Source organism: Acanthopagrus latus, chromosome 9, assembly GCF_904848185.1.
Source record: "Acanthopagrus latus isolate v.2019 chromosome 9, fAcaLat1.1, whole genome shotgun sequence".
Classification (NCBI taxonomy): Eukaryota; Metazoa; Chordata; class Actinopteri; order Spariformes; family Sparidae; genus Acanthopagrus; species Acanthopagrus latus.
In genome coordinates this window covers 27398118-27419769 of record NC_051047.1, presented here as the reverse complement: position 1 = coordinate 27419769, position 21652 = coordinate 27398118, and the positions used below count along the sequence as shown (strand labels likewise).

Sequence of the window (21652 nt, the reverse complement as noted above, 5' to 3'; positions counted from 1 at the left end):
CTGAATACAAAAGAAAACAGTGCAAAGTACTTTTATTTTGAGCATCATCATACAGCCACAGCAGTCAAAATAACCTTCCAAACTTCAACATAGTGTCTGTGTTTAAACATCCAGAAGGCCTGTGTACATAAATACCTCACTTTTACCTAACGTAATGTCACATCTCATCAGGAAAATAGTCCTTTGTAGAATATGCAATGGAACAAGTAAATATGCTACATCACAGCATTTCATATTAAGGACCGGCATGAAATTGACATTTCATTACATTAAAATATCATAATACTGTTTTGTTCATTTGTCTTTTCTATTTGTCTGCATGACGATGCATGACAATTACTTTGCTTTATTATCATGAAAGTCATTCATTTGCATTTATGGGGGTTTAAGCTGGAAATGTACATATGTGTGAAGGAACAATACAACACTGTTTGTCTCTAATTACATGGCATATCAAACATGAATCAGTAACTTAACAAAAATACAAATAAAACAGAAAGATTAATGAGAACTATACTACAAATCAACAGTAAAATAAAAGCCGAGCAGCATTTAAATCTACTGTAAATCATAGTAAATGTCTACATACTGTAGTCTAGAAAGATTTATATACAATCTGTACAATTCCACCGATGAGACTTTGACCCTCCTGAGTATCTGTTGGTCATTTCAACACAATGTGGAAGCCTTCTGTGTTTTCATCTGGGTAACAGAAATAAATCCAGTGAAAGATCATTAAAAAAAAAATACAAGATAAAGAAGGAAACAATGTGATGGATGCTTGAGTTAAACCGTGACTTGTCAAAGTAAAGGTTAAAGATAATTACCTCTTATAGTGCTGAGGATGAAGCTCGTTTCCTCCCTGAAGTTCTGCACCATCTGAAAGAAAGAGATCCGAATTTGAATCCTAATCCAAACCCAGCATTCAGAAAAGCGTTTCACCGAGACGTCAGACATTTAGTAGCAGTTCCCGTTAACAAAAGAAGGTCATTTAAGTCAAAACATGAGGTTTTCCTAACTGTAACTAAGTGTTTTTTGTTCATAAATCTAACCAGAACTTGAGCACAGCGTCATGACAAAGAAGCTGATCAGCCCCTTTTTGTTCTCAGTTCTAGTGTGACAACATGAACTGTGTTCGGTCGGCTTTGGCTGCTCGTGTTTTATCTGATGAGTTCCCGATGCTGGCAGAGATTGTTGTGAGTGAAGACAACATGGAGCAAAAAAGATGAGGCAAAGGACAGTCTGGCAGGTGGCAGTGATGCAACATTTATGGATGGCAGTGGCAGGATAAATTGCTGGTCTGATTTTCCTGAATATCAATCCCTACTACCTGCTTGTGTCAGGTATAAATCCCAATCAGCAGAGCTCACCACGCCTGTGCTCGTTTAAATAATTCAGAGGCATTAAAATGAGTGGTTGACATCAGAGATGTATGGATACCTCGTCAGAGACTAAGACATGGATCCCGTTGGACTTCTGTCTGTAGATGTGTGTGATTTGCTGTGGAGAGATGCTGTACAGCAAAGCGATCTTTTCAGAAAGGTCCAACAGCGTCAGCTCCTCCAGGTACAGAGCGTGGTAGACTGCAGGGAGCACAAAGCAGACAGCTGACCTCAGATCACACTATTCATTTTCAAATCGTTTCCTTCAGTCTGTTATATTGGTCTACACCTAAACATTTTTAACACACTCCAATAAAACTGCTCTGTTTTTATGATGCATATAATGTTTAGTTTTAGTTGGTACTTTCAAAGAGGTTTTAATTCAATTATATATTTTAACCGAGCTAAAAAATAAGAAATAAACATTCGTTTGAATCACACGTCCAGATTGTGAGCTTTGTAAATATAGATGTTATATCAGGGCTGTTGTATTGGATAACACAGAGTGTGAACTTGTATCTTAGAAACAGATAAAATAAGAATATTACACGTTATGTGTATTCACTTACTCTCTCCACCTCCTGGTTTGATGGCAGGTTGATGTCTGGCCTGCTGCTGACACACATAGATGGTAAGACGGGGCTGAATACACCTGGAGAATGTGAGCAGACACTTTAATTTTATAACTAGAAAAATAGAAGATGCAGTACTAATAACTTTAATGGTTATTAAGCCTCTTGTCCACTTAAAACCTGAATTTTAGGACTTAACATTTCAATTGTTGCTTTGAGCGCACATTCCTACTTTTTTCTCTCTCCGCTAGATCTTTTACGGTAAAAATCCAACTGAAACTAAACTGTTTACATAATGGAAACAAAAATAGGATTTTGAAAGTGGAGGGGAACTTACACCATTGTCTGCAGGCAAAGTTAAAAGTGTGAGAGGCTTTTGAAAGAAATGGAAAATCCCAAATGAAGCCAGGTATCATGTTAGTCGAGTCATACCTTCCAAGTTCTTGTAAACCAAAGACAATATAACTTTACTTTCACAACATCCATTTTTTATTTTTAAAACACTTGCGTCAAACCGACAGTAACAACTGCGTCAGAGCAGATTATCACCGCCTGGAGTATTTTCCACGGACAAAAACGAAACAAAACAAATTTCACTGTCTAGTTCTGACATGACTGAGCGCTCCGAGGTGTTTTTTATTGTCTCACCTTCCTTTCATGGTGTTGAAGAGGCGAATGCCATCCGCTGGGCCGCAGATCTGGATCAGATCCTCCCTGCTCATCCTCAACAGATCGCCACCTGCAACAACAGCAGAAAATCTACTCTGCTTCCTTTCTGGCCGGAAATATTCAGGGAATTCCTATTTCTTTCCCTGCAATTGAGTCACTCAGCCAAGCCTGCTTCTGTTCCATGGATCGAAATGTGCTGTGATTTTTACCTGAGAAGCTGGTGAAGAGCCTTGAGTAAGGTGAGAACCTGTGACGGTGCAGCCACTGCTGAGTGTCCTGCGGCGAGGACGATGGCAGGAGGTGCTACATGTCAAAAAGAAGAAGAGCCCTTGAAATGAGTATAGCAGCACAGCATCCACCTGTCTCCAAATAATGGCCTAAAAAGGGATGAGAGAGCAACGTTAACACTTTCACACCGGTCTGGTCCCCGTTACTTACATCAGAGCAGGCGGGCACGAGCAGATCCCCTTGCTGGTTTGGAGAACAGTCGCTACAGAATCGTACACATGAGGGAGAAAGAAGAGATCGGGGTGATTGGTTGAGTATTTTGTTTGTACTGCGCAGAAAGTTTTTATTCACTCATGAAAAGAAGGAAAACAAATTGTGGAAGTTCACACTTCTGCAGTGTCAAATAAGCACCCATAGAGGGAGTTATCACCACTGTTTGTATCACAGCACCTGAGCAGCGGTCAACCCTCGACCTACTGAGGTCATTTATAGTTTTCACTGTCTTTTTTAATCCTGGCATAAACCAACACAAGTTAACTTTGACCGCCAGAGCTCTGCTGAACAGGTTGGTGCATATAATCCAACAGTGACATGAATGCTGACTCACCCGTCTGTGAAACCACAGGAAGTTGGTGAGCTGTGGTAAACTGGCGATGGAGTGCTGCTGCTGCTGTTGATAGTGAGATTAAGGGCATCGGGCCAAGGGGAACACTTGAGAGAAACACGAAAGGAAAGGGGATGTCCGATTATTCAAAATGCTACAGGAGCAAAAATGTGACAAATGAACTGAGATGAGATAAGATAATCTTTTTATTGATGCCCCAGAGGGGAAATTCTGGTGTTCCAGCAGCAATGAGGACAGAATAAGTACAGACAAATTCAGCCAAGTTACCAAAATGATAATGAATGTTTCTGGAACCACGGATACTCTCAAATACAATACATGTAAACAGTTCGACGGGATTGTGGTGGTGATACAACTTAGGTGAGAAGTCTGCCAAACACTGACCGAAGTCGAGACTGCGCTGATACATTCGTGAGCAAATCGCTAATCGATTGTTGACGAGGCTTCGGCCGTGTTTGTGCTGACGAAACCAGGTATTTGAAGTCAAAAGAAGGATTCGGCTTTCACACAGGAGGCACACACTCCATAAAATACCTATACAAGATCTTTTCCAAACCCTAACCAAGAGGTTTTTGTGTCCAAACCTCACCAGACCATTGTTTTGTTTTTTTTGTTTTGGACATGGCACCACTTTTCATTAATGTAATTTTCAGCTGCTGCAGTCAGAAGCTCTTATAAACCAAAAATGTTCAATGCCAAGCACCAAAAAACATGCAGACAAAGACATTAAGTATCCTAAAACACGCATCTCAGGAGGTGGTGGAGTCAAAAATGGAGAAACATAAACACCACCACATTGCTGTATACATAAACCTGCGTGTATCAGTGCAGACATGATGTTATTAAAAAGCAGCTTTAACTTATCATCTTAAAAAACATTCCGCTTTGTATTTTCATTCTTAACTCTTTATTTTTATGTTAACACTGTCTTGCTTCTTTGTCTTTATGTCAGTATCTTTTGCCTCGATGTGAAGTAACTGAGTACTCGGCTACATTTATCTGACAGCTAGTGACTGATTGATAGCCACAGATTAATATTCCACATGCACGTACGATCATTTCATAAAACATAATCCACTGCTAAACTAACCATCATTACATAAAGTGTTTGGCTCCACCTCAACCAGTTACAACAACAAACCACTCCTTCTATTTTGATTAATCAATACAGATATTGATTACTACTTAATCCAACTTAATCCTTGAAGCACGTTTTGTGTACTGGTGTTTACATTTTGAACTGTCACAGATCTCATTTGTCAGTAACATACAGGCCATGTTTGCTTGTTATCCAGATGAATGACAAACCAGATTAACACTACAGCAGAAAACTGCCGAGTCACTCGACGTTCAAAGACATCACAGTCCCGAATCATTGACAGAACTCGGCACCGAAGCAAGCGCACTTTAAAAATTAAGCAGAAGGAGGAAGGCGACATATTAACATTGATACAGCACGGTGCTGATTCAGAAACATCCTGCGGACGTGTGAGCAAAGTGAAGACATACTGAGTGGCAGGAGAAGAACATGAAAATAAACCAGTGATTGTGTGCTTTGAGATTATCTGGATGCCACAAGAATTTACTACTGTGGGATCAATAAACAGGATTACAACACTGCTGACAAAATGAAAGCAAACAAAGCGTCCTCTCAGATCCGCTCCGTTACGTAACGCAGCCAGATAAAGACAGCAGCGAGCCTCACCTCCTTCAGCAGGGTTGTGTCGTGGGATGGTTGATACTTGTCTCTGTCTTGAAGGGTCTTTTTATCAATCTTTTCTCTGTCCGTCTTCAGTTTGCGATCGGCTCCTTTAGGCTTTTGAAAAAAAAACCCCAACATGAATTAGATATAGATGTCAAAGATACATTCATAAAGGTAAACATACAGATAAGAACGTTCTCCTACCTTGAAGACTTTGACCTGGCAGCTGGACGAGTGGACGTGCTCCAGGTATTCCCCGTGTTCATTGCTGGTGAAAGTGTCCACCTGGATACGGAAGGGCACTCCCTTCTCGCCGCCATGCTTTCTCGGGGTGAACTCAGTACTGATGCAGTTGACCTGAGAAGACAAAGCGGGTTTGAGAACTCCTACGTTTGCAGTGCATGTGTTAGCGGCTCCCCCCCGTCCAGACCTGAATCTGTGTGTACCTGAATGAAAACAGAGGCGTTCTTGACGGGATCCCACAGGAACTCAATGGTGTTGAGGTGCATTGGGTGTGAACGGGGCTCCTGTATCCCCACTGACAGTGGGATATCTGCAGACAACGAGTCAGTCAGTTAACTGTCACTTTAAATAGACTCATCTTCTCAGTTAGCATCTTGTTAGGAGTGATAGAGTCAGCTGTGTCATACATTCCTGCAAAGCCATGAATACGTTCGATGTGTTCTGGTGACTTTTATCAAGACAAAGACGGGATGTTGGTTGGTGGAATGACGGCAAGATGGCTGCCAGACAAGAGACCACTGTTCGAAGTTTTGCCTTTTTTCCAGCCATATTTGTGTCAACAGAACTCAGTATTTTAGGCCAAAACATGATCTTTTCTGACCCCTAAATAGCTGCCGATGTCTTTGTAGCAACAAAACCAGGTATTTCTGACTAGACGTCCAGCCATTTTCAAGTTTGTGACAACAGAACCAAGCGTGATCTTTTCTGATCTGAAACAACAGCCATAAAACTAACAACTGTATGAGACTACCTCAACTGACAAAACCAGATCAGTTTGGCAGCCATCAGGACAATTGGCACATGTTTCTGTGGCAACAAGACCAGGCATGTTCCATTAGGTGTTTGGATATTGTCAAGCTGACTTTGTGGCAGCAGAAGTCGGTATTTTAAGACAAAAGATGAAAACTGCCACCAAACAAGGAACAGCTCTCTGAGACCACCTCAACCGACAACAAACACACAACAGAAGTGCGTAACTTTGGCGACCATCAGGACATTTTCCAGCCGTCGTTATGGCAACAAAATTGGGTATTTTTAACCAGATGTTAGGACGTTATCTTGTCATGTTTGTTGTCTGTTTTGGTTTCACATGGGACACTCCTGAGTAAAAGTCCAGGGTTTATTCGACACTTCCTTCAACTCCATTTTGACTTAAACGTAGTAAACTGACATCACATACGTGATGTAACTGAGGCTACGTACGTAAGGTAGTCATTTTAACCGTAACCATGTTGTCCTTCACCTAACCAAACAGTTTTCTTGCCTTTGTTTTGGGAACAGTGATGCTGACAGTCCGTCAATTCAGTCGTTTCGGTGCGAGAGTATGTTGGTTAGCACAGTCGACTCACCTATATCCAGGATTCGGTCTCCAGGTCTGTTCCACCTCCATCCCTCCAGCTGCTGGTGCTCCATATACTGCAGTCGGCGGTCATGAAACACCACGCGCACAATGCTCTGTAGACAAGATCAGACATTTAGGCCGGAGGACGGCTACAGCTCGATGGGGAAGCTCGCACGTTGCTGAAGAGCTTGACTGTTCGGCAACATGCGAAAAAGGCTCCCCTCATTTATTCATCAAGACATACTGAGGCAGTTTCATTGGGCGAGGGTCAGGAGGTGGAAATTCAGGGAATTTCATCTCCGTTCCTACCCGTCATACATTAGTCATACTTTAATAGATCATATCCGTGAGGAAAATGACCCACTGCCACTGAACTGCACATGATGAACCAACAGTGAAGTCAAGGTTCCCACAAAGAATTTAAAGATCCCATGAAATGAACGTCTGAGCTTCCTTTTTGGAGCTTGTCACACTCGTGGACACATTAAGGAAGGATTGACACCATTTTATGGGACCTTTAAAGACATTTTGCTGATACCTCTGAGACCTTAAAATCAATGTCTTCTGGTTACATCTGTACATTTTCACAACCTCCATACAGATAATTTTGTTATCACCAACTTCTCAAACTTCAGATAATTTTGTATTCATGTGGGAACCCTGAACAAAGGCAGTCCACAACAAGTAGCAGTTGTTACTCACTTATTAATCCCCTTTGTGTTCTCCCAATATTAACAAATGGATCCTAGGATTTTACAAGATGACCCCTGATGATGTAGAGCAAATGTCAGGGGTTATCTTGAGCTTTATGGTACGTGTCCACAGGAGCGTTTTTGGATGCGGGCTAAACCCTCCGTCAGCTGAAGAATGCTACTGGTTTCAGACCGAGATGGCGGCTTGTTTAGACACTTTCTCGTAAAGTATTAAGATTGTTCACTGAATTGAATTTCTGGGGACATTTTAGGTGAGAAGTAAGTAGTCTGGACCTCGACTTTATGCAAATGACTAGCAGACAACACGTTGGCCCATCTCTTGAAACGTAACGTAGCAGCACCACAATGCACTGCATGGCTGGAAAGCGTAGAAACGGTGCGTTCTGTGGACACATACCATAATACCTGGACTTTCAAAACAGGAAACTCCTGTTAAAAACCAAATGTTGGGCATTGACGCTATCAATTTATGCAACATTTTGGATCCTGTTCTTTCAACAAATTAAATTAACAACCTGTAAAAACATGTACCATTGGGATATTTCTGGAGGGAGGCTCATGCATGACTGAGCGCCAGAACTCAAAGAGCGCTGCACGCAGCATGTCATGTGTTTGCATAGACGCCACCTGTCCCATTCTTGTGTTTCTAGGATGCTGCCGCTAACGTTACGGTCTCAGCTGACGGCAGCCAGACGACAGAGACATGTCGAGTGGACGCACTTAGACAGAAGTTAAATGAAATGACCTCTCCTTAACTCTTAAATGAGTGTGCTGACAAACGTCTCTGCAATAAACGGAGTCACTTGCGACTCGCATCTGAAATTTAGATGCATAAGTAGCGTGATGGGCTGCTAATGATGGGGTTTATTCAGAAAGCCATTGCATCGGGATTATACCACTTTATCTGAAAGATTCCAGTTAAAGAACAGTGATGTTGTAATGTAAAGATGCCGAGGTGTTTCTGAAAAAACTCCCAATGCAGAAAAAAAAAAAGATCTTCAAATGAATCATACAGTGTGTGTGTGTGTGTGGTAAACATGTGGAGGTAGGATGAGTTGTGTGTTTGTCGGGGTTATTTGTGAAATTTGGAAAAGAAGAAAGGTAAGTTTGGGTGATAGTACCAAGCTCTCCGAGATCGACACCCCACCCCCGAAGTGGAAGGGAGGGTTGAGGCCCCTGTGACAAACCAAATGTGTACATAAAAACAGATAAGGGAAGAAAGAGAGAGGTCACATGAAAAGTCAAAACACACACAACAAAAACAACAGAGAACACAATACCTTACACCTACCTTTACATATTTGCTGCTTATATCTGTATACTCCACTAGTTTTCTGTTAAGCATACGGATTTCGTAGGACTGACCTACATTTTAAAACATTAAAAAAAAAAAAAAAAAAAACCTGATTAAAATTGAAAAATGGGAAATCAGTCAATCAGAAAAGAGGGGCAGTGGAGATAGAAATTGAATTAAATTAGAAACCTTTTAAGCCAGATGTAAAGGCCAGCCACTAGAAAAACGTTTATGTATCTCCATCCTGATCAAATATGATGCAGTAACTTTACTATCACAAGAAAATGTAATTAAAATAGCCAGTAAGGCAAACTATGAGACTATCAGTGGCATGAAAATAAAGCCAAGCTATGGCGCTGATATCATTAACTTATTAATACAGTGCCGTTCTTGGCCAAGAGTTGCATGTTAAAGCAAGCTTGTGTTTTGTTTTTTTTTTACTCCCAACCAAATTACTGTACAGCAGATAAGCAGGGCAAACTTGTAAAATAATGCACAAGTAAAAAATGTCACTTTTCAACAAGAGAAACAATCAGAAGGTTTAAATAGAGGAGAGTGATGTGAAAAAGAGGAGGGAAGAAGAAGAAGAAGAAGAGAGGAGGGTGGATAGATCAGAAAACAGAAGTTAAGACAGATTTACACACATGTAGGAGCTCATGTTGCACAGATGAAATAATGTGTCGTTTATAATCAAATAATCATGATGCTTTTTTAATCTAACCGCTGTGATTCCAGTAAATCTAAATTTTGTTGGTGCTTCTGTCATTCCCACTCTTCATCCAAACGCCGACGTGGGTTGATGGAAACGATCTCCCATGAGAAAGAATGACTCATGTCAACAACTATGCCGATGACACTGGATCGTATTTTTACGCCTGATGTCTTCTGGCTACTCCAGCCTCAATTCTCTGTGATTTCCAGACTTTTTCAATTGGACAGATGTCTTTACTTGTCGTGAAAGTAGCCGCTAACTGCTGCGACCCATGGATTTAACAAATGATATATGGATACAGCGTTGGGAGATGACGCCCCGTTCATTCCTGTGAAAGCTGCTCAGTGGCGCATGAAGCAAAAAAAAAGAAAACATGACCATGTAATAACACGATGTGGCCACTAGGAAAGTTGGCGTCAAAGCCTGGTTTTCTATCTGGCAGCTCGCTGTGAGCTGTAGGTGGCATCAGCTAGTTAGCCCAGTTAGCTGACTGCACTGGGAGCTTGTAGAAACGGGGGACTGTTGGTGTTTTCAGTGCTAGCAGAGGAGCTTTTGACTGCCTGGAGTTACTCCCAAACCAAAATTACTGTACAGCAGATAAGCAGGGCAAACTTGTAAAATAATGCACAAGTAAAAAATGTCACTTTTCAACAAGAGAAACAATCAGAAGGTTTAAATAGAGGAGAGTGATGTGAAAAAGAGGAGGGAAGAAGAAGAAGAAGAAGAGAGGAGGGTGGATAGATCAGAAAACAGAAGTTAAGACAGATTTACACACATGTAGGAGCTCATGTTGCACAGATGAAATAATGTGTCGTTTATAATCAAATAATCATGATGCTTTTTTAATCTAACCGCTGTGATTCCAGTAAATCTAAATTTTGTTGGTGCTTCTGTCATTCCCACTCTTCACCCAAACGCCGACGTGGGTTGATGGAAACGATCTCCCACGAGAAAGAATGACTCATGTCAACAACTATGCCGATGACACTGGATCGTATTTTTACGCCTGATGTCTTCTGGCTACTCCAGCCTCAATTCTCTGTGATTTCCAGACTTTTTCAATTGGACAGATGTCTTTACTTGTCGTGAAAGTAGCCGCTAACTGCTGCGACCCATGGATTTAACAAATGATATATGGATACAGCGTTGGGAGATGACGCCCCGTTCATTCCTGTGAAAGCTGCTCAGTGGCGCGTGAAGCAAAAAAAAAGAAAACTTGACCATGTAATAACACGATGTGGCCACTAGGAAAGTTGGCGTCAAAGCCTGGTTTTCTATCTGGGAGCTCGCTGTGAGCTGTAGGTGGCATCAGCTAGTTAGCCCAGTTAGCTGACTGCACTGGGAGCTTGTAGAAACGGGGGACTGTTGGTGTTTTCAGTGCTAGCAGAGGAGCTTTTGACTGCCTGGAGGAGGGATGTTGAGGTCTGGAGAGAGGAGTGCTAGCAGGCAGTGGAACTGATTTCAGCAGCCTTCAGTTTTATCATGAAAGAGGCAGAAAGACTGAAGAGGACGCTGACGGAGGAAGCTAAGAAGAGAAACAGAGAGTGGACCGAGTGAGACGCTGGATAAAAGCTTATGTTTGAGTTTTGGTCGTAGTTGAAGTAGAATTCTTCGCGGCTTCTTACTGTTGGACTAGTGAGTAATGTTATCCGGCTTTGTACATCTTGTGTTGTTGCACTTGCTTGATGTTTGTTATGATGATATTACTCATAATCAGAAACTAAAACAGCCAAAAGTCAAGTGCAAATTAGCAAATTTGGAATTTAAACCCCATAAATAAAAGATTGATGCTCTTTAAAGTAAAAATATTTCAATGCTGCACTTTTAAAATGTTTTAGATTAAGTATTCAGCAGAGGAACAATAAATTAATCGTTAATCTTAGAAACAGTACTTCTGGTTGCAGCTTCTAAAATGTAAAAATTTGCTGTTTTTCTTTGTCACATATGAGTTTAAATTGAATTTCTTAATTTTTAGGCTGTCAGTCAGATGATACAAGCAAATTAAAGAAAACTGCTGGTTAATTAATTGATCATTTTAGTGTATATTGCACAGAAATTATAATTATTAGGGCTTTTCTTTGCATCTTTTGAAGTTTTTTCAATGTCATCACAGCATGAAATCCAGAGAATTATCAAAGAGAATCTGAACTGAATTTTGGATCATCTTGATGACTCCTTCATGTGTTTCTATCAGCTGCAGGATGCCAAACTGAAGGCCTGTGCCTTTAAATTAATTCAATTAAACAACTTATAAATGCATTTTAATATTCCACATCAGCGAGGCTCGAGGATTTCATCTGACGACATGAGCTCCGGTCCATTCAGTCAGTGTGGACGCGACACTAGCAGGACAGATAGCTACCTTGGTTGAGATAAGTGAGACTCTCCTCCTGCTGTTTCACAGCCGGCGAGGTGGCTGCACACAGGATATACTGGAATGGGCTCCTGCCGGCACCATTTTCAGCCATAAGCCTCGCTTCTTCGTTTTTCAAGAAAGGTGCCAAGGCCTCTCTGAAAGAGAGCAGAAAGAGAGAAGAGGGGCTGAGTGTGGGCTGGTCGATCTAATCATCTAATCACAGGAACAACACAGTGTTACTCATCCGGCTCAATGCATTAGTGGTTGTTAGTAGAAAAGAAGTGGTCTTTATGATCTACACTTGTAGTCTGAATGTGATGTTTGAGTGCAATGCTCCTTTAAAAGTAAGTCACTGGAATGTATTTTACAATTTGAGGCAGAATTACTGCAAATCTGCACATTTACAAACTACATTGTACGTCACACAAGCCTTCTGTATATCACCGCTTTGCACTGACACTCTGATTTAACCCGTCACAGATTAAAGTTTCCCCCCAGATGCGAGTGGCTGCAGTCCATGTGTGTCTGAAGCTTCTGTGCATGGTTTGTGCTTTACCTAATGTAACTAGCAGAGTGCTGGTGGTAGGATTCAGGCTGGGAGTGGCAGAACAGCATATTTTCCAGTGCGGTGTCTTCTTGTATCCCAGGACCACAGCGGGGAGGACGTGGAGACAGACGGAGCTTTGCGCCTGCTGGTTTTCCCTCAGATTTCAGCTCAGGGGAGGTTTGCAGCCAAACCTCGCTGCGTCCCTCTTATATTGTCCCGGTGATGTCATCAGGACTCCCATTAGCATACCTTGGATGACCTTTGATAGGCGGAGTGTTGCGGGCACCCCTCCCACTGCCCATGTCTAGCTGGGCTGATGCATTAATAGCAGCTTCACTTGAGCAGCTGTTGACACTGCCAACAGTCGGGCCCTGAAGCTCGACTTTAAACTCACTTAGTGTAACGATGTTCGGAGACTCATTTTGGAAACAAACACGAGGACGACCTCAGGTATTACAGAACAAACATAAACATAATTACCTCATGATAACAAGTCTGAGAGGAACTTCAGTCAACTTTTAGAGCAGCTCATATCAGACAGAATTACTGTAGTAACAGTGATGGAGCGAGACGATCAGTTTAATCCCAACATGCATGTTTAACTTCAGTTTATAGGTTGAAACTCCTGCAGCTGTCCGGTCTCTTCACATTATCCTCCAAAGGACCCGAGATTAGGAGCAGGTCATCTGACAGTCGGCTCAGGTTAATGTTTATACAGAGCGGCTAAGCACACCTCAGCCTTACATGCATGTGCTCGTAAATGGATGAACAACTGGGCAGCACCGCTGCCAGGACCCCCGGAGGAAGTCACGGAACAAGGTTCAACCTGCGAGGGGAGGAAAACTGGGAAGACGTACGAGCTTCGATCAACTCTTGAGATCTAACACAACATTAAACCTTTCATGCACAGCGTCCACCAACACATGGAGGCCATTATTAATGATTTAAGTTGGAGCTCCATGTCACAACAATAAAGTGGCCGATCCATAAAACCTCGGCTGTTATCCTTTTATCTCATCATACAAAAGACTCAAACACACCAGACGGACCAAATGTTTTTCAATTTAATACAGGGTTAGAAATACTTTTATTCAGATTTTTAACTCATCATTTTAATGTTTACAATATTAATTAAGAAATATTTACTTTTGTCCGTAAGTGAATAAACAAGCTGTTTTCACACTGTTTGAAGCTAGAAAGGTGGCAGGGTCCGCCAAATATGAACAAAGTAAAGCTGTGATGACACTTAACGTCCCCGACAACTATGACTCCAGGATCCACTGATCAGAGGTCACTAAACACAAATACTCAAAAATGTTTATACAAGAAGTACGATAGAATTTGACATGTAAGCCAGACAGGATCAACTGTGTTTTGTATCCAAACGTTCAGAGGTTAAAAACACTGTGACATCACAATATTCTGACATATACTGAAGTAATTTGAGTTATTGTGTTTATTATAGTTGTACAATCTTCTCTCTCATCGCCCTCTTTAACCATTTATCCTCCTGTAAAGCTTCTTATTCAGGATCTTAAAATCCTTCTTACTGCTGCCTGGTTTCCTCCTGCAGGGGACATTCACATAAACACTTTATGATATCATAATAATAATAATAATAATAATAATAATAATAATAATTCATGCTCATCATCAAACTCTAAACAAAAAAAGAAGACAACAAACTCAGTTCTTATTCCGTTTATTTCTAGAGCAAACAATTTCTTTACATTGTTGCGGATCTATCACGGGTGGAAGTTTAACAAAAAAGAAAACCCTTCTGTACAGTTTTATCATGAGAGGACAAAATAAAATAAAATAAAATAAAATATATAAATACAGGCTTGAATATTACATGACCGACTGAGACAAAAGAAAGACAGTGTACTGTAGAACATGCATAGTGAACAGTTTGCGAGGAAAACCATCGTTATTTATTTGTTTGTTTGTTTGTTTGTTTGTTTGTAGGACCAGTGACGTGTAACAGATGCGAGCGACCGGCAGTCTGATTGGTAGAAGGCTCGATTAAAAACCAAACAAGGCGGAGAAAAAAGTAAGGTGGAGTGCAGACAGGCAGGCATATTGCAGAGTGTACAGGGCTGCATGTCGCTGAAGTCAGTCTCAGTACCAATACTTAAAAAGCTAATTATAACACATGTAAATCTGTACATTCATTTACTTAAATAACCACAATTGGCCCGTTTTCAGTGGATTCCATGAATGAAAACAAAACACTCAAATAAAAATCCCAAGCTGTCCCTCCAAGGACGATAAATCATCAATACTTATATTATTATTATTTTGTTTAATTATTATTAACTTGCTAGAAGACAGCAAATTCGATCATTTAAAAGGCATGATGAGTCTGGTCCTTCTGAACCAAATCGTAATCAAATAATAATAAAAATCAACCCCATGGACAAAGTTTTAAAGCTTCAAGAAACAAAAACTTAACACTGAAACAAAATTAAAAAACGCAGCCGTGATCAGAGGTACGATGCCGCAGCACCCTGCCTGGACACCACGTCTGCCAGCTCGCATGGTTTTGGCTCCGTTTTTGTACCTTTTTTTTCTTAATGACTAACGTGACGACCTCCGTCTACTGAAACATTAAATCAGAGATGAGTAATCTGATGATGTTACAAGTGCACTTTATCAGCCAAAAATCCCCCCTGGGCCCTTCATGACAGCACTGAGTTGACATGTGCTGCAGGTTTCATGCAAGCTAATTTTTGCTAACGTGCAAAAAAGTTAGATAGTAAACCTGTTCACCTCTTTTTTTTGTTTTGTTTTGTTTTGTTTTCCCATTGACATGTAAAATCTTGCGAAGCAGTGGGTCAAAAAGTGTATGTACAAAATACCTTGACGTGTGGATTTGCGGGTTATTGCAGAAAGCTTGTGGTTACGTGAGGAGGAAACTGAACGACTAATACTGTTTTTCATCGCAGGTTAAGAACGCCGCCGCGGCTCCGGTTTCCTGCAGATTCACATTATTTTTTTTGTTTTTGTTCTGAGAGTGCTGTACATCCCGTTCACTCTCTGCAGTCCCAGTCGACGAACGTGTGTGTGTGTGTGAAGTGAATAAGGCCTGGTAAACGTCTTTTATTCGACTGTCTCACATCGAACTCCGAGCAGGGGAAGGAGGGGAAACATCTGCAGTATTTACAAAAGGGGCTTCTCCCTCTTCAAACTCTCGACTGAGCAGCAGCCTCGGACATTTACAGGTTAAGATGCAACAAACCGGCAACCCGACGGGCAGCCGTTTGTGAACGCACATCGGACAAGAAGAAGCACCTTTTCTGAACGCTGAGGGTGAAAATACAGGCGGCGTTTCCATCGGCTCAACTTCTGTCTGCTGATTGTGAGTTTTAAGATAAATTCAGACAGTTTTACACGTGCAGTTTAACAGCGATTTCATCTTCTCTACATTTGTGAAAAAAGATCTGCACTGAAATTTGAAGGATTGTCAATTCTGTAGCTTTTTTTGAAAAGGGGAATTCAATCGATGGAGCAACTCTTAATTAGAAATCAGCATAAAAAAAGGCTACACTTCAATGAGCCATGATCAAAATCAATAAACATTAACTTAAAATGCTCATACAGTACTTTAGTTTTTTTTTTATGTCACATTGTTCTTGAACATTTCCTTTTTTTTTTTTTTCCTTTTGGTTTTTATGCTCCCAACCATCACTGGGCCAGCCAAATGACATTTCATCCCAAAACAACTGCAGTCGATTTGACGTTAATTTCTCTGGCACGATAACATTTCCTCCACTCGGGTGATGAACATTTCACGGCATCATGTACGAACTCCTTAACGCTACCAAACCTGGAGGAGAAACTTTCTGTGTGGAGGTTGTTGGGAACTGAGGAGGAAGAGAAACGAAAGTGCATTTCTTACATCCAAAAACTCCCCAAATGTGGTGACTCCCCTCCCCACCGGTCGAGAAAAACCAATCCACAGTTACATTCAAAAGTTTCTAGAGCAGAGGCGGGGAGGAGGAACTGAACGACGAAGAGGTTGCTGTGACGATCTCCCTCGAAACAGGAAGAAAAAGCGGAGTGGAGCTCGAGTTGTGATGAGAAGGAGGCAGAAGCTCAGAGACGGGGGGAGTCTGAAGGAAGTGAGGTTGATGTGGAAAACCTCCGCCGGCGTCCATCCACACGGTCTCTGACCGAACCCTCCCTCCATTAACTGTGAGAGGAGACGTCAGACGAGCTGCTGCTATTGCTGTTGGTCGTCTGGGCTCGTTTGATGTACAAGTTCAGTAACTTCATCTGCAGCAGAACAAAGACGACACGTTAATGTTTTACTGGAAAAGTAATCTGACAGTTTTAAGAGGAAAGACTTTTTGAGAACAAACCAAGATTATATCGTGAAGCAGCGAGAGATCATGGGAGTCTTCATTGTCAAAGGAAATTTGTAATTTGTTACCCACAATGCATCACTGCAATGGAGGCAATTTACAGGATGGGCCAATGAAAACCACGGAGTTGAAACAGAAGCAGAAAGTCATATCTCAGTAATAGAACTGTGCTCCTAGTTGAGTAGATTTTCAGTGGTGACGACATGCTGTGTGTTTTAGTCTGTACGTCGGCTTTCCATCAATTGATCGATCGATCGATCAGCCTTATCGACTTCAAAAAATGCAGATGAACGGGTCAGATGTTAATTCAACTTTTACTCAGTTATCAGTTATGAATTTAAAAGTAACTGAGTAGATTAAATGGTGGAATACGAGTAAAATTACAGACTTGAGAACAATATTCATAAAAGTTACAATACCCCCAAAAATACATTTTGGAAGTCATCAGAACAGCTGTGATTAGTTACTTCCACCCCTGTAAATCAACTCCAGTGATGTCACTAAGTGGCTAAGTTGCATTGTGGGTAATGTAGTCTCCAGGTTTTGAAAAGGAAGAAACAAAAAGGTGATATCTGCTGTATTGATCGTGATTTCAAACTGTCCACAATGAGTCCAACCGTGTTACAGGACTGGACTGCTTTTTAAAACCTAGAGCCTACATTACCCACAATGCAGCTCAGCTGCACGTCACTGGAAGCAATCTCCCAGATGCCTGCAGGCAGATTTTGCATATGTAGAGGGAAAACAGTAGACCGCTACAAAATGAATGAAAATGGATTAAAACTATTGACTGTTGTCATCAGTCATAATGAAAAGAAGAAGAAAGCCTTAAACGCTGCTACAGAACGTCTTCATGGAAGGTTTTAAAATGAAGAAGGGCTGAATTCAGTCATCACAAGAGCTTTCTGACGTCTCTACATGTTGAGGAAATGTATGTCAACAGGCGGGAAAACCCCAGACCATCGTTTTGAAAGTAGATGTTGCTGTGATGATGTCCGACCACTCACGATAACATGTTATCAACATGTTATGTGGATGGCAGAGGGTCGTTCCATTCAGGTGAACATGGACCTCAGACATCAACCCTTATATAACTCAAGGACACATGTAGAGGAAAGTAGGGCAAATATGACCCCGAGCTTTATAATTGGACAACCGGTTGAAACCAGCTCAGAAATAACAACATGGGAATATGATAAGGCTGTGCGTCTGTTGGTGTGTGTGTGTGAGTGTGTGTGTGTGTGTGTGTGTGTGTGTGTGTGAATGCATAGACTGGACGCCCTCCGTACCTTGCTGCCCGTGAGCTGTGCCAGGTGGGGTTTGAGATCCTCGCCAATCACGGAGTAGATAGCCACGAGACAGAACACGCTGGCCTTGCGAACGCTGCTCTCTGTGTTGTCATAGCCCTGCGGAGAGACGAGGCAGCATCAGGCACGGCGCGCACGCAAACGTGCACACACATACACACACAGCAGGGGTCAGCAGGAACGTGGGAGGAGCCGCAGACAGTGCAGAGTACACGCAAACATTTCCAGGGACAAATAAGGCAAATAATTCCCCAGTGTCCAAATATGAACATTGTCCAAATATGCCTCTTTGGAGCTGACAGGGAGGTTTCTGCTCTCTGTGTTGCCTCAAACCTCTGCTCTCCGGGTTATTTAAGACAGAAAAATAAAGGGCAAGAGTTTAAAAACAAAAATGATGTTTGTTGAGCGCAACTTTTTAGATATTTAAGGGTGTGAGCCCAGTCAGAACTTGGGAAAAAAACAAGGTTTTCTGAGCAACTTTTAGAGCCAAATAAATTTAAATCATCCTGAAAACGTGTAAATCTGAATTTTAAAAAAGAGCTTTTGACGTTGACGCCTCAGACCTGCAGGAGTCCGGGGATGATGTCGGGCAGCAGCTGCAGTAAGGAATCCTTGGCGATGCGTTCGATGACTTTGGTTTGCATCTTGATGGCGGCCAGGTTGATGGGGTAGTCGGCTGTCTGCACGATGGGGCACAGCACCTTGATGCACTGCTCGGGGTGGATGGAGCCGGCCAGGGTGGACGCCGCCTCCTCGGCTGCACGCACCACCTGAAAAACACACAGACATGTCAAGATCTATTACATGAAATTAGGGAATTACTACATTTGTGTCATTTAAGAACAGATCCAGATTTGTTGCAGATGTTTTCCTTGTGTATCTAAAGCAGTTTCTGTATGGGAACGTATGGGAAAAGAATGAACTTTTCAGATCAAACGTTTCTTATATGAACAGCCTAAAAGGTCTTTTTTGTCTCCGCTCACCTGCAGCAGACTCAAAACACTGAAACCCGTTTGAAGAACAGTATTCTGCTCTGAGTGCTGCGTTATTAAACCATCAATTTAATTTGCTATCTGCCTTTGATTCTCGGTCTCAACATGTGGATTAATATTGATCTGGAAGCTTCATCAAAGGTCCGTCTCCCCGTGTGTACCCGGCCGCTCTGTGTACCAGCTGACCGAGGTAGAAGTTGTTATCATTATTATTATTATTATTGTTCTCACAGTGATAACCTGATGGTCTCGATGTTAACCCTTTGAACTTTCTTTATATCTCAGGTATCAGATATGTTATTATATTATTTATTATTATAAGTGTCGTTCCAGGCCAACTCAACCTTACATAAGGAAGGAAGCAGGAAACTTGAATGGAGATAAAATAATATTATCGTGTGGCTCAAATTTTGTGGACATTCAAATAATTTATCTCCTCCGTTACAGCTGTTTCCTGCATGAAGTGAAACATGACTCTCAGTTCTTCAGCTCAAAAACCAGATATTATTTCACAGTTTCAAACTCTCCTGAACTAACTGTGTGAGTTAACTGTGTACCTCCTTGTGAGAGTCTTTGTGAGCCTCCAGGGTCTTCATGATGGTGAGCTCGGCGTAGTTTTTGAAGCGGGCCGGCTGGTTCCTCAGAATTTCTTTCAGCACACGCAGGGCCAGAGCTCGGATGGTGTGCTGGGGGGAGGCAGAGATATGAGCCATCAGTCAGAAGTGTTAAAGATTTGGTGTATCTACACTGTTTACTGTCACTCAAACTTCTTGAGATTATCAGCAGACAGATTCCAACACTGTATGCTAATTAGCCTCTGAGAGTCATTAGATAACGTACGTCTTTATCGCCCAGCGTCTCCAGCAGGAGGAGGAGGATGGTTTTGAAGTGTTCGTCCCACACAGCCATGTTGTCCTCCCGCGTGATCTTCAGCAGCTCCACCAGGGCGCCCTTACGCTCCTCAGAGCGCTCGTTGTGATTGGACAGTTCCTTAAGCAGGTCGGCAACCATGTCTGAGTGGTCCTGACCGACTGGTCACCCGGAGAGGACGAGAGGAAAGTGTTACACAACAGAAACACAGCGGCCGACAACTTGCTGCGGCTAAAGGATCCAAACCATCAGTCATTTATAGAGGAATTTTACTTGATTACAACTCAACAATGATGATCTACTGTAAATTAATTTACTCCTGAAGTACTGAAAACCATCCCACATTTTTAAAAAGCGTCACCTTTAAGGAGATAAAGTGATGCTACATACCAGAATGGATGTTGTACTAGGCAGAGTTAAAGGAACAGTTAACCCAAAAAAGAAAATTCAGTCACAAGTTGGTTGTAGTTTCATAGTCCAAAAAATATTTCCAGACAAAACAATCGAAAAATGAAAAGAAAAAAAACCATCATAATGTCTAATTCAAGTCTCCAGAAGCCCCTAAATCCCAAACTGATTTGATAAGATGTTATTAAATTCCTTCTGTTAGATGAAATCTTCACTCTAGCTGCTAAAGTCTGAAGTGGGTGAAGTTCGACTACAAGGGGTGTAAATATCATCTGTTCAACTCAGTTTTGTATCTCGGGGCTTCAGGAGGCAGAGAACGCTGTCACACAGTTTTTTGCTGTGAATCCCCAGAAATGTTTTGTGGACTATGAAACTTCACCTGACTTTCAATCAGCATGCAGGTGAGAAGATGACGACTGAATTTAATTTGTTTTTGGGTGAAGTGTTCCTTTAACAGCTCGGCATACGATGAGGACTTTAAGTCACGACACTACAGGACTTAGAAGGTTAAATTTTCAAGATTTTGATTATTAAGGACTAAGAATATGTGATGTTATTTATCTATTTTTCTAATATTTGGACAAAAAATGCACTTCACTGTGCTGTAGGTGTTAGTGTGACTGAGCTTATAACATGTAGTGTGTTTTGTGGCAGCAGGTGTCTAGATATTAACTGTTAAGCTGGATCACTAAAGCTCATTTACACATACGAATAAAAAGCCAAACATTAGGTTTATTACAGAAAGCACCACACAGAGCATTAGTCAAAGACTCAACCTGCACTAAGAGCAGGACTGGTTGGAGTTAGTGAACAAAGGTGCAGGCTGGGAGTTAAGTTAGAGGATCATGAAGAAATGGGGATGAGATTTGAGAGAGCTGAGTGAATAATGCAAACAGAGAGCGAGTGGAGTGAGGGTGCAGTCAGTAAATCAGTCCGTCAGTCAGTCAGTCAGTCAGTCAGGCGGGGGAGGCACCTTTACTAGGACCAAAGAGCTTGGGGATCGTCATCTTGTTTTCACCACTTTCCTGACGTCGGCCTGGAGAAGGAGGGAGGTGAAGGAGGGATGGAGGTGGAGGTGGGGAGGTGAGGGACAGAGGGGGGAGGAGGGAGGGGGGGGGGGGGGGTGCAGAGCAGAGGATGTGATGACGACAACAACAACCAACACACACACACACACACACACACACACACACACACCTCATGTTTGTGGTAAACATACTGCAGGTACTTCTGTGTTTTTCGTCAACACGTCACGTTTAAATACGTTTCACCAGCGTTTAACCGAGTGAAAAGGAACGTAACCTGTAACACGTTTGTGGCTGA

The 21652-nt window shown here is 41.9% G+C and overlaps 2 protein-coding genes across 37 annotated transcripts in view; both read right to left on the bottom strand.

The window, feature by feature from the left end:
- Positions 1-15: 15 nt before the first annotated feature.
- tfcp2l1 (transcription factor CP2-like 1) lies at positions 16-12952 on the bottom strand. 2 transcript variants are annotated; one of them, XM_037109860.1, is made up of 15 exons: positions 12395-12952; positions 11845-11993; positions 8768-8841; positions 6771-6876; positions 5625-5731; positions 5383-5535; positions 5182-5292; positions 3459-3562; positions 3062-3113; positions 2833-2926; positions 2603-2693; positions 1952-2034; positions 1441-1583; positions 828-879; positions 16-702 (listed from the first exon to the last, which is right to left on the bottom strand). In XM_037109860.1, the coding sequence occupies exons 1-15, from the start codon at positions 12451-12453 to the stop codon at positions 665-667; spliced, it is 1416 nt and encodes a 471-aa protein (XP_036965755.1). In that variant the 5' UTR covers positions 12454-12952; the 3' UTR covers positions 16-664. The 2 variants fall into 2 exon arrangements, with proteins under 2 accessions (XP_036965755.1, XP_036965756.1); XM_037109861.1 differs by lacking the exons at positions 8768-8841; positions 11845-11993; positions 12395-12952 and adding an exon at positions 8008-8750.
- Positions 12953-14071: 1119 nt separating this feature from the next.
- clasp1a (cytoplasmic linker associated protein 1a) overlaps positions 14072-21652 on the bottom strand; it is an 80900-nt gene continuing 73319 nt past the window's right edge. For 28 of the 35 annotated variants that reach the window (XM_037109819.1, XM_037109822.1, XM_037109826.1 and 25 more), the window contains 6 exons: positions 21303-21365; positions 19892-20082; positions 19609-19737; positions 18623-18829; positions 18042-18158; positions 14072-16663 (listed from right to left, as the gene is read on the bottom strand). In XM_037109819.1, the coding sequence (XP_036965714.1) occupies positions 16577-16663; positions 18042-18158; positions 18623-18829; positions 19609-19737; positions 19892-20082; positions 21303-21365 (794 nt within the window). In that variant the 3' untranslated portion in view covers positions 14072-16576. The remainder of the gene's footprint in view (positions 16664-18041; positions 18159-18622; positions 18830-19608; positions 19738-19891; positions 20083-21302; positions 21366-21652) is intronic. The other 7 variants (XM_037109828.1, XM_037109850.1, XM_037109852.1 and 4 more) reach the window with 1 other exon arrangement.